Source organism: Myotis nattereri (assembly GCF_964212035.1).
Source record: "Myotis nattereri genome assembly, chromosome: 10".
Classification (NCBI taxonomy): Eukaryota; Metazoa; Chordata; class Mammalia; order Chiroptera; family Vespertilionidae; genus Myotis; species Myotis nattereri.
Window position 1 is genome coordinate 34,913,635 of NC_138085.1, and position 13,626 is coordinate 34,927,260.

Below are 13,626 nucleotides of genomic sequence, written 5' to 3' on the forward strand. Positions count from 1 at the left end.
CTCTCTTAAATAAATTTTGTTAATTTAAATTTTTATAGGAAATTATTCCCTTCCTCTGGGTTTTCATATTTCATTGGTGAAGAGTTGCATGTAATATTCTACTATGTTTCTTTTCATTTCTCTTGTTCCCAGAGTTATTTCTGCTTTGTCATTTATAATCATATATTTTTACTCCATATATTTCCCACAATGTGTGCCTTAAGGAATGTTTATTGGCCATTTCAAAGAAAATCAAATATTGATTTTATTTAACCCTTTTAATGCTTGTATTCTAGTGATTCCAGTTTTCATTGTTATTAAATTCTTTCGATGTTTTTTCTAATTTCTTAAGATAAGTATTTCGTTTATTTTTATCACTTTTTTAAAATAGCAAAGGCATTTAAGGCTAAAATTCTGTACTGAGCACAACTCTTACTGGGTGTGTATATTTTGCTAGGAATAAATCACCTTTTTCATTAACATATCCTATCTAATAATAGACAAATATGGTAATTGAGTGTACGTTCGCTATGCCTCCCATTGGCTAATCAGCACAATATGCAAATTAACCCAACGAAGATGGCGACTGGCAGCCACGTAGCTGAAGTGAGCAGGAGGCTTGCTTGATCCAGTGATGGAGGAAGCCAAGGTTCCCTGCCTGCCGCGGCCCGTCTCTGAGCTCCAAAGGCAACAAAGTTTCAATTATAGAAGCTTAACAAACCCCAGATACCTGCTTTCAGCAGGCTGTGGCCTCAGAGCTGGAGCGAGCAGGAGCTGGCTCTCAGCTCTACTGATGGCAACAAAGTTTCAATTATAGAAGGTAAATAAATCCCAGAATTAAAAGAAAAAAAAGAAAAAAAGGAGAGGCTGAGAGCTTCAGTCTCTGGCGAGCCTGAAAACATCCCTCAGCCCCTCACCCAGACTGACCAGGCACCCCCGTGGAGACCCCCACCCTAAAGGGGGTGTGGCCAGCCTGAAAACAGCCATCAGCCCTTCATCCAGGCTGGCCAGGCATCCCAGTGGGGATCCCCACCCTGAAGGGGGTGTGACCAGCTGCAAATAGCCATCAGCTCTTCATCCAGGCTGGCCAAGCACCCAAGCGGGACCCCCACCCTGATCCGAGACACCCTTCAGGGCAAATCAGCCAGCCCCCATCCATTCACCAGGCCTCTATCCTATATAGTAAAAGGGTAATATGTAAATTGACCCTAACAGCAGAAAGACTGGGAATGACTGGTCACTATGACACACACTGACCACCAGGGGGCAGACACTCAATGCAGGAGCTGCCGTCTGGTGGTCAGTGCATTCCCACAAGGGGGAGCTCTGTTCAGCCACAAGCCAGGCTGATGATTGCCCGTACAGCGGTGGGGTGGGAGGCCTCTGCTGCCTCCTCAGCAGCACTAAGGATGTCCGACTGCAGCTTAGACCTGCTCCCCGCTAGCAAGTGGACATCCCCCGAGGGCAGCCGGGCAGCCAGAGGAATGTCTGATTGCCAGCTTAGGCCCAATCCGCTGGGGAGCAGCCCTAAGCCAGCAGTTGGTCATCCCCTGAGGGGTCCCAGACTGCGAGAGGACACAGGCCAGGCTGAGGGACACCCCCCCCCCACCCGAGTGCACAAATTTTTGTGCACTGGGCCTCTAGTGTAGTTTATAATTTCCCTTTGATTCTAAGAGTTACCTGAAAATCTATCTTGGCCCAGACTAAGTAGCTCAGTTGGTAAGAGCATCTTTCCCATACACTAAGAATCAACCAATTAATGCATGAATGGTTGGAGCAACGAATCAATGTTTCTCTCTCTCTCCCTAAAATAATTTTAAAAAGAGTCTTCCTTAATTTCCTAACTTTTTAAAAACATTATTTCATTGATTTAAGAAAGGAATGAAGAGGGAGAGAGAGATAGATACATAAATGATAAGAGAGAATCATTAATAGGCTGCCGATTGCCCCCTCCTGGGGATTGAGCCTGCAATCCGACCATGTGTCTTTTTTTTTTTTAATATATTTTATTGATTTTTTTACAGAGAGGAAGGGAGAGAGATAGAGAGTTAGAAACATCGATGAGAGAGAAACATCGATCAGCTGCCTCCTGCACATCTCCTACTGGGGATGTGCCCGCAACCCAGGTACATGCCCTTGACTGGAATCGAACCTGGGACCTTTCAGTCCGCAAGCCGACACTCTATCCACTGAGCCAAACCGGTTTTGGCATCCGACCATGTGTCTTGACAGGGAATGGAACTGTGACCTCCTGGTTCATGGGGTCAACATTCAACCAATGAATCATACCAACCAGGCTTAATTTCCTATTTTTTTAATAAAGTTGCCTAGTAAAGTGTTTTAGTTTCCAAATAATTACTATCATGGAATGTGGCCTATTACAAAGCTTAATTTTTTGAATTTTTTAAAAAAAATCCAGGCATCTTTTCCAAAGACTTACATTTCCTAAGATAAGTCTCTCCTCGTTTGAAATTTTGTGATTTCTATCTCTATATATAAATGCCTAACCAACCATCCGAACATTCGAACAGTAGCTATGACGCACCCTGACCACCAAGGGCAGACGCTCAATGCACAGGCATGGAAACATGGAACAAACTGATTAATCTCAGAGAGAAGGGGAGAAGTGGTTGGGGGGGAAGAGATTAACCAAAGATCTTATATGCATACTAGAGGCCCGGAGCAACATCATAAGATAAATATGCAATCTCATATACATGATGATCATAATAATAAAAATTATTTGCTTTTTTAAATACTTAACAATCAATTCCTGATGTCATTTTCTTATAACAGTGAAGAAATTTTACTAAGAACCCCTTAACTACTGATGTTTATTACCTCCCTTATCCATCTTTATCAGACACTGCAGGATAGCTAGCTACAAGGCACACTGTGTCACAGAATATTGATATAAACTTTATTCAATTCATAAAGTTGTATGAATGTGAGTGTGTGTGTGTTTGATACAAATAGAGACTTGGTTTTAATTTTTTTTCTGCCAACATTTGGCTTTAAATGTTGACCGTGTAGTTTATCTATAATAATAAAAGCATAATATGCTAATTAGACTGAACATCCTTCCAGATGACCTTCTGGAGGAAGCAAGGGCTGAAAGAGAAGCTTGGGTCCCGGGTGACTGCTGGCGGCCAGAGGGAAGCCCGGGTCCAAGGTACCAGAGGGAAGCCGGTTCCAGCAGCCGGGGGAAGGAAGGCCTATGCTTGTACAAGTTTTGTGCACTGGGCCTCTAGTATCTAATATTTTGTGATCATAATCCTCCAGGGATCATCACCTAAGGTTACATTTCAGGGAAGGAAATGTGTAGTATTGATAGCACAGCCATTATATTATGGGTAACTAATATAGAGAGAAGCTGTCTTAACAATTATATTTTTGAAAGAATGAGTCTGTTTTAATCAGGGTAGGAACACTAGGAAGAAACATAAACCATTTAGATATCAGGAAATATTGGAGGAATGTTAAGACCAGTTATAGTGCTAAGTCACTGTGTAAAATGTAGTAAGCATTTTAAGCATTCTATTACAGTAAGTGAACAAATATAAATTAGCTTACTGTCCTTACTATTAATAAATATTTAATGCATTGTCTCCATCTGACAGAAGACTTGTAAATAATTGGACTGAAAAATACATGGAAAAGACAACAATTTTTAATTTTTAATCTTAGATTTGCTATTATTTAGATAAGCTAAGAACAAAACCAAAGTAAAAATAAATATAAATATGTTAAGAAATAAAATTAAGTTTAAGTTGTAATAAAACATACATGTCCTGAAACATTTTACAAGGCTTATAATAAATGTGTATTTAAGAAGACACTTAAAAAGTTCTAGTAGCCCTAACTGGTTTGGCTCAGTGGATAGAGTGTCGGCCTGCGGACTGAAGGGTCACAGGCTTGATTCCAGTCAGGGCATGTACCTTGGTTGTGGGCACATCCCCAGTAGGGAATGTGCAGGAGGCAGCTGATCGATGTTTCTCTCTCATCGATGTTTCTAACTCTCTATCCCTCTCCCCTCCTCTCTGTAAAAAAATCAATAAAATATATATATTTTTAAAAAAGTTCTAGTATTCTCTCAGTGAATGGGAGGCATATAGGTTCTTAGTAAAGTCTTTTTACAAGACCTCTGGAAAAAAAAATGTTTCTGACAAGATAACTAAACACAGTTTGAGCAGTGTCCGTTTAAAGAATAAATGTAATAATCTTGAAAAAAAATTGGGATATACATACAATGGAATATTATGCAGCTTTTAAAAAGACAAATCCTGCCATTTATGCCAAAATAAATGGATCCGAGGGCATTATGGACCCGGAAGACAAATACCATGTGATAACACATTTCATATATGAGGAATCTAAAATAGTCAAACTTATTGAAGCAAAGAATAAAATGGTGGTTTCAAGGGGCTGCGGAGAGAGGGAAAGGGGTAGGGCCTAGGTTACAGGCAACAAAGTTTCAGTGATACCAAGGAAGTATTTTCTGAATATACTATACAGAATAGTGCCTATAGCTAATAATACCATATACTTAAAATTTCCTAGGAGAGTAGATCTTATATTGTGCTCTTACCACCAAACATCAACAACAACAAAGAATAACCAAAGAAGTGGTGTATATGTTTATGGCCTTGATGGTGGTACTGGTTCCACAGGTGTACATTTAACTCATCAAATTGCACAAATGAAATATGTACAGCTTTTTATGTCAATCATAACTCAATAAATTGTTTTATTTAAAAAATTAAGTTTATGTATAATAAATACTCTGCTTACCCACTCTATATTCACTCATATTCTTTTCTCTAATTTATGCAATATTGGTTTATGGCCAGTATGAGTCTAACTGTATAACCATAAAAAAATAAAAATGGAAAATATATTTACTCAACATTTACTTTATACCAGGCATTATGTTTTAATTATTGCAGAAAGGATGTGAATTTGGGGGGTGGAGGTGCCAGAGGGCAGACTATAATAAACTGAATAGTTACCCACAGAGATGTCCATGTTACTCTGGGCTATCTGAGTGAGTCCAATGCAAGCATGCCGGTCCTTATAAGAGGAAAGGAGGAGGAGATGTGAGGACAGAATCATAGGTCACAGTCAGAGGCAGATTTAAAGATGCTACATTGCTGGCTGAAAACATGGAGAAAACAGCCAAAGAAGCCATGTGGCCTCTAGAAACTAGGAAAGAGAAGAAAACGGATTTTCTGCTGGAGCCTCCTGAAGAAATGCAGCCCTAAACCTTGGTTTACAGACTTCTGGCCTCAAGAACCATAAAAAATAAACTTGTAAAGCTTTAAACCACCACGTTTATGGTACTTCACTATAGCAGCCATGGAAAACCAATATGAAAGGCCTCTACTTAATTTAGGGTAATATTTCTCAAAAAATATACCATAAAAATCTTGAATTTTTTACATTAATACATTACTGAGTTAATATAGCAAAGAATGCACTTCACAAGACACAAAAGTCAACTTTTAAAAATTAACAGTCCTGAGAATGTGTCTTCCATTGACAGTCATCAGCAATGTGACAACTGTGACAACACAGAAATGGAATATATCAGCATTCCAGCATGATGCATCCTCCCTCGTAAACTAGAGCAAAAGCAACTCAGTAAGTAATCTTTGCTCTGCAGCAGTCGATACAGCTCTTCCGAACTGTGCACCAGCATCCACAAGTATGCTAAGAATGGTTTATTTAGACTGTGAGCCATTACTTCCAATGAGAGTCCCCTTCACCAAGGCCCCCGTCTTTAATTATCTCATCAACTTAATTTAAAAAATCATGTGAAGGGTTTTTTTAAAGGAACTTGGAATCCCGTTGCGCGCTAAAATTGTCCACAGTTCAGACAGTAATACACATTAAGTAACCAGCATTACAGCATGATTTATTCCCTCCTAAGGGTTTCTAAGGTCTGTGTAGAGTCATGATATGCATGTGCACCTCTCACAATGGGGACATACACACATGTCACAGTAAAGTGCTTTTGCACATCCCTTACCTGTGTGACAAGCGGCTCCAGTAGCCTCTCCACTGTGAGTGTCCGGATTTCCAAACTCTTGGGGTCCCATTTTAAAATGATAGGTGATGTGGCCGAAGTCATCTCCCTGTGGAAACACAACTTGTCAGTTCGATATAACGATCACGGAAAGAATCTGTTACCATGGGGATTCAAAATGAATAATTCACCAGAACTCTGAACATACTTGCAGATTATCTGTCTGGTCCAGACATGTCAAGGTAGAGGTGGGGAACTCAGAACCAGAACTGTGTGAGGTGGTGATGCTAGAATCCGATTAGAAATGCAAGGCTCCTGGAGGCATCTGTATGTGCTAGTGGCCTGGTGCACAAAATTCATGCACATTAAAAGGGAGTTAATTAGAGGAAATGTTTTAATACAGTGGGGCCTTGACTTATGAGTTTAATTCGTTCTGAGACCGAGCTCGTTAACTCAAATTACTCTATCAACTCAATACAAAAAATCGGCCGAGAGACAGCTGGTATCTCAAAAAACTTGTTAGTTGGGACACTCGTAAGTCAAGGCCCCACTGTACTGTTATTTGCCCTTTCTTTACAATAGAAGTATCAGAGATGAAAGAAAATTAGTAAAATGTATATGAAAATCTTCCTCCTGTCAGAGTCTGGGTCATGCCATGGGACCCAAAGTCAAGTCCTCGCCCACTCGCATGCACCTCGAAATTGAGCGAGACCAGACCCAGCCAGCCCCACGCCCATTGGGCAAGATCCAGACCCGGCCAGCTCCACTCCCATCAAGCCCTGCTGGGCGGGGGGCACAGCCTCAAGTCCCCTGGCCCAGCACCAGGGCGGGGGTGTGTGGCCTGAGGTCCCCCATCAAGCCCCACCAGGTGTGGGGTGCAGCCTATGGTCTCCCTGCCCTGACCCAGCGCCACGCAGCCTCAGGTCCCTGCTGATCGCTCATTAAGGCTCATTATGGGAACCCTGCCTCCAATGTGGATGCAGCCATCTTGTGATGGTGTGACAGAGTGAGGGTCATTTTGCATATTACCTCTTTATTACATAGGATTAGACACACTGACACTGACATAATTTACTCATCCAATACTTAGTACACATATCCATGCATGCTGGAAAAGACTTGGACCTTGTCCAGGAGTAGCTAATTATCTCAAGGTAGAGAGATAACCAATGTGGGCAAAAACTATGACTCAGTGTGACTCACATTGTAATCAGGGAATACAGAAGGGCTATGGGAGAACTGAGAAAAGGATACTAAAGTCACTCTGAGGAGACCAAGGGTTTCAGGAAGCACTGTAAATGCATCGTGATCACCAGATGAGGGACCCCATGTCATAACGAAAGGCTGCTTTGTTTTCTTCACATCATAACTGGCCACTGGGAGGATTATATTCCCTGTGACAGCTGAGTTTCGTTCCCTTCATAGGAAAGATATCTTGCAAACGAGTGGCAATAGCTATGCAATAGGTTCACACTATTTAACTGCTCTCTGATTACCCACTGCATTTACATTCTTGTCTCATAAAATTAGTGTCCAATCAGGTTATTCATTTCATTCTAAAGCACTCTTCTCCTAAGTACCACTGATATGCAGGTAGCAGCTTCGCACATATCAAGCACAAAATATGGTCCTGGCCCCAATAGAATCAATTATGCATTCTATCAGGTGTGCCTCTCGTCGAGAAATTGACAGCTCTATGCTAAATATATTTCAGCAGCTAACCACTGGACATGCAACCTTAAACTGAACAAACTGAAACTCAAGCATTTGCTTTAATACCACCATAAATCAAACTGTTCACAGCTGTTCTCTTCTTTTGAATCAATGTCTCCACTGAATTCCATCCTTATAAATCAATACGGATGATTATTTCCATTCAAATTAACACTACAAAGAAGGCCTATCACCACAGGCACATGCCTCTTTCCGCCCTGTTACAGCAAATCCTTTGGCAAACAGACCCAACAAATTGCTTCAGGGGGAAAAAGAAAAGGCAAAAACACAGTGTGCTGGTATTTTACTTCTCTCCAAATGCCATGCTTTAAATAAACGGAGGGTAGCGATCCAACCTATAGACCGATTTAGATGTGGGTTCCTTCACAACTACAATAGTTGGCACTGCTATGCTGCCTGTCCTCCAAAAACCTGAAATATTTTACATATTTCCCATTCACACTACCAACTGCTATCTAGCAGCTCTGGTAGGCACATCATTCTGCTGCTGGCCAGCACACCTTCCTGTGCCGTGGCAGCATGAAGGTGCCAGAGGCTTTCTGCAGATACAGGCTATTTCATCTTGGACGAAGCCAGATATAAGTGATCTTGGTCCCATTATTTACGACACAGTTACTGCCAAGTTTCTGGAGAGGGTCCCTGAAAACTTTTTTCAATCTCTGCTAGAATAATGCATGGCATAATAATGATGCTCAAGAAAGCCACTAGTCGTGAAAATATTTTAACATGATAGGAAAGACTGTAGAGAAGTGCAATTATAACATGGGTAAGCGTATGTGTATAATCTGGTAGACCAGGGAAGACACACAAAATCTTTTCTGGATGCTCCAAGGCATAACTCTGAATCAATGACACACAAGAAAATGCAGAGGAGAGTAACAAAAAAGCTGCGGCAACCACATCAGACACTAATCTAGCATATATCAAGGAGAAATGGGAGACATTGAAGAAAAACCATCAGCCAACTGTAAGCCAAGAAGCAGAGTTAGACAGAGCCTTGAGTTCTGAGGTCACAGAGGTCTTCTAAACCTAAAAAATGAAAGGACAACGCTTACCAGGCAAATCACTTGACTTAATTTATTCCTTTGGGGATCAATCTTTTCAGTCCCTTCTTGTGACATAGATAAAATTCAATAGCAAATGGCAAGGAAAAGTTATATGGTATTCACTTGTTGAAGGAGAAAACCTAGTCATAGAAACTTTTAAATGCCTTTTTCTAGTAATGCAGTTTTGATATGGTTTGGACTAAAACTAAAATTCTTTCTCTACCCCATTTATTTTTAAATGGGGTATTGGTTTAATACTCAAATTAGCAAACATGAAAAGTACAGGGCGGAGGGGGGACTGCACAATCTCTACCTCTAAACCCAAAAGGTTGATATCTAAGATCCCCACTGACTGCCTCTCAGGAGCATCTTAGCCTCCTGTCAGCTACTGAGTATGAGGTGGAGGAAGGTAGGAAGCTCCTTAGGCTGCAACATTTGAGTTGGTATAATCCTTGCAATCTGCTCTTTCTAGAAAAAGTACTTGTGCCCTGCTACTTTGGGCACACGATTTCTACTGCACGTGTTAGACCTTGTATTAGAAATATTTCTCCATCAAAGCCTTCAGCCAATTAAAATTGTATAAAAGCAGAATAAAATTGATTCCATTCCCAGTTAGGGATCATAAACATAGTCTGCCAGATTAACCCAAGGATGATCTTTGCTTCTAGAGCAAAAACAAGGACAAAGGACAGCAGAGAAGAGAAAAAAAAATCAAATATCCTCTAGAGCAGTGGTTTTCAACCTTCCTAACACAGTGAACCTTTAATACAGTTCCTCATGTTGTGGTGACCCCCAGCCATAAAATTATTTTCGTTGCTACTTCATAACTGTAATGTTGCTACTGTTATGAATCGTAATGTAAATATATGATATGCAGGATGTATTTTCATTGTTACAAATTGAACATAATTAAAGCATAGTGATTAATCACAAAAACAATATGTAATTATATATGTGTTTTCCGATGGTCTTAGGCAACCCCTGTGAAAGGGTCGTTTGACCCCCAAAGGGGTCGCGACCCACAGGTTGAGAACCGCTGCTGTAGAGCAAAGAAATGGGGCAATTGCAGTCAATAAGCAGAAATGACAGGTTGGTATATGGCCCCCATGACAAGCATACACAAGATCACTGACTCCCAGCCAGGAATGTCATCCCACTTATGCTTTCAGTACTTATAAATTATGAAGGGCAAGGAAAACACATCAGCTTTTAAAGTACATCCGATGGTTCTTCAGTAAACAGTCAATCCCTCCCCATCCCATGAGAATCCTTCCTCATCCCATTATATTGAGCTTTGGCCAATGAAATTTTAGGAAATATGATTCAGGTGCCCTGATACACATGCAGACCTTGTGGGAAATGTTGAGCCAATTACTTAAACTAAGCCTCTATTTCACCCTTTCTAAAACAAGGATAATAATCTTATATAATTCATGAATTTGTTCTGAGAATCAATGAAATAATTACACATGAAAAATGTGATTATTTTTTTCTTTGCAATGATGACTGACTTATTATGATTTAGCCAGTTCGAGGACTCATTGCGGTGGGGTTCAATGGAGATCCCACAAGACAAGATATTTGAAAACGGAGCTTTGATGAGAAAATAAGAGACATGAGAAAGAGAGAATTTTCTAAAATCCTTCAGCATTTGTCCTAACCGGTTTGGCTCAGTGGATAGAGCGTCAGCCTGCAGACTGAAGGGTCCCAGGTTCGATTTCAGTCAAGAACATGTACCTTGGTTTCGGGCAGATCCCCAGTAGGGAGTATGCAGGAGGCAGCTGATTGATGTTTCTCTCTCATCAGTGTTCTTCTCTATCCCTCTCCTTTCCTTTCTGTAAAAAGTCAATAAAATATATATTTTTAAATAAAACAAATTTAAAAATAAAATTCTTCAGCATTTCAAGAATGAGGCCTGGAAACACTGAATCATACTGCTTCTGCCATGAGTTATAATAATACTGGCTAATGACTGGCAATATTATGATTCTCACTTACAGATAGGGAAATCAAGGCATAAAATAATTAAGAAAGTTACTCGAGATCACAAAATTTGAAAATAAACTGCCTGGCTATAGAGAATGACATAACCACTAGGCTTTATGTTGCTAAAGAATAATCCCTAGGCTTAAATCCATGCCAGCATCGCCATGGGGCTCTGGACCATGGCAGGAAGATAGAGATAGGGACAGGAATAAAAAACAGGAGCCAGCCCCTCTGGAGAATGAGAGCGAGAGGGAAAGAGGAGCGACACAAAGGAATGTTAGATACGATTAGAGAGACACAGATGGCAGGTGCCCTGATACACATGCAGACCTCGTGGGAAATGGGGCTTCACTTCCTGGTGACACAGGGAGGTCTTCAGTTCAGATTCCTCCAGCCACCTTTGGTGCCATGTGGTGAGAATGGGAAGCTGGCTGTGATGCTGGGCCATCAAGTAAGCAACACAGCACCCAGGCAAAGCCACCAGAAATACTCTATGGTGAACTATTCCAAGTAAGCAGAATTTTGGCCCCTTCGTGTTACTCTTGTGAATATGTTTCAGTACATGGTAAAGAGGACTTTGCAGATATAATTTAGGTTCCTAACCACTGGATATTAAAATAGAGAGATGATGCCCTGGCCAGGGTGGTTGGAACATTGGCTTGCACACTGAAGGGTTGCTGGTTCAATTTCCAGTCAAGGGCACATGCCTGCATTGCAGGTTCAATCCAGGTTTTCTCTCTCTCTCTCTCTCTCTCTCTCTCTCTCTCTCTCTCTCTCTCTCTCTCTCTCTCTCTCCATCTCTGTCTCTTTCTCTTCACCTCCCCCTCTCCCTTCCACTCTCTCTAAAAATAAATGGGAAAAATATCCTCAGGTGAGGATTAACAAAATAAAATAAGAAGAGGATCCTGGATTACCCATTACCCAGGTGGGCCCCAGGGTAAAATTGATTCCTTAAAAATACCTTCCTCCTATGTATGGATAGAAGTGAAGTGATCAGGGAGATGCATCAAACAAGGCCATTGGGTGAAACAGAAGAGGAAGGCAGAGTGACCGGAGCGTGAGAAGAACCTGACCCGCTGTTGCTACAAGGAGCCACATAGAGAGGAATATGGGTAGATTCTGGGAACTAAAGCAGACCCTGGCTGACAGTCAAGGAAAGAAACAGGACCTGAGTCTTACAGCCACCAGGCATTGAATTCGGCCAAAAACCTGAATGAACTTGGAAGTGGATTCTTGGAAGCGCCTCCTCCAGTAAACAACACAGCCCCCTCCACACCTGGGTCTCAGCCTTGCGAGAGGCTAAGCCAGCCGTGGGCAAACTACGGCCCGGATCGGCCCATTTGAAATGAATAAAACTAAAAAAAAAAAAAGACCGTACCCTTTTATGTAATGATGTTTACTTTCAATTTATATTAGTTCACACAAACACTCCATCCATGCTTTTGTTCCGGCCCTCCGGTCCAGTTTAAGAACCCTTTTTGACTGGAGTCAAAAAGTTTGCCCACCCCTGGAGAGGAGCCCTACAAGTCTGCCTGGGTTTCTGACCTTCAGAGACTACCCGCTGATACATTATGTTGTTTTCTGCTGCTAAGTTTGTGGGTAATTTTTTCAGCAGAAATAGAAAACTAATACAGGTGGCTCTCACATTTGCATGTACATCACGACAGCCTTGAGGACGTGTTCACACGCAACCCATCCATAGAGTTTCTGATTCATTAGGTCTGGGGTGAATCTGAGAATCTGCATTTGTTTTGTTGTTTTTGTTTTTATTTTTCTTCATTTTTTAACAAGTTCCCATCTAATGCTGATACTACTGGTCCAGGAATCACACTTCGAGAATCACTGTTGTAAACACAGAGCACTGCCATGCATGCCAGCAGGGGAGCAGTGATCAGGATGAGCATCTGTGTGAAAACACCTCTCTTGTTATTACAATTATCACTGTAATAGTTGTTGTTTCACATTCTGAAAGTTACTCATGCTTTTTGTGGATCCAATGCCTTGAAGTGTTTCTCAATGGGGAAGTACAATGCCACAGCAAAATCACACAAGGTTTTTCAATCACACGTGCAGTAACCCCCAGTTTCCCCAGAAGTTCCAAAAGCTCTCCAAGAGATAACTTTTGTTTTCTTTTTTTCCTCACCTGAGGATATGCTTTGTGTTGATTTTAGAGAGAGGAAGCGGGGAGAGAGAGAGAAAGAGAGAAACATCAATGTAACAGAGAAATCTCAATCGGCTGCCTCCTGTACATGCCCCTACAGGGGATCAAACCCACAACCCCCAGGTATGTCCCCTGACCGGGTATCAAACCTGCAACCTTTCTGTGTATGGAATGATGCTCCAATCAACCGAGTCACACCAGCCAGAGACGCTTTTCTTGTTAGACTCACCACCATGGTAGTGATCACTGTGAAGAATGTAAAAGCAGGGGTCAAGAAATACTTGCTTAATAGAGAATAAATGTTTCCAAAGAAACTGTGTTCCTATATAACTGGAAGTTATTGGAGAGCTACAAAAATAAATCTTGCAAATATTTTATCTGAAGTACAATAGCACTTCCAATTTTCCATTGTTAATACAAAAAGGTACCTCTAATAATCAGGTACCCAATCGTAAGAGGGGTTTTTTCCTACAGTCGAGTATACGTGACTGTAGGCATCACAGGCAGGAGAGGAAATTGAGAAACAAAGGCAGCAAAGGAGGCATTTGATTATCCTTCAGATATCCCTAGAGAGGAAAGGACACCCTGGTTCCCAGCAGAATATACTTCCCTGCAACAGAAGAGGTGGAAATGGAGAGGGAGAGAGGGATGTTGGACACTCTTCCTGGTGGTACCCTGAGTATGGAAATGGCCTA

General features: G+C 41.3%; 1 protein-coding gene across 3 annotated transcripts in view; it reads right to left on the reverse strand.

Moving 5' to 3' along the window:
* CTNNA2 (catenin alpha 2) overlaps positions 1-13,626 on the reverse strand; it is a 1,107,789-nt gene that overhangs the window by 964,476 nt on the left and 129,687 nt on the right. For all 3 annotated transcript variants that reach the window (XM_081101401.1, XM_081101400.1, XM_081101399.1), the window contains one exon: positions 6,008-6,113. In XM_081101401.1, coding sequence (XP_080957527.1) covers positions 6,008-6,109 — 102 coding nt within the window. In that variant the 5' untranslated portion in view covers positions 6,110-6,113. The remainder of the gene's footprint in view (positions 1-6,007; positions 6,114-13,626) is intronic.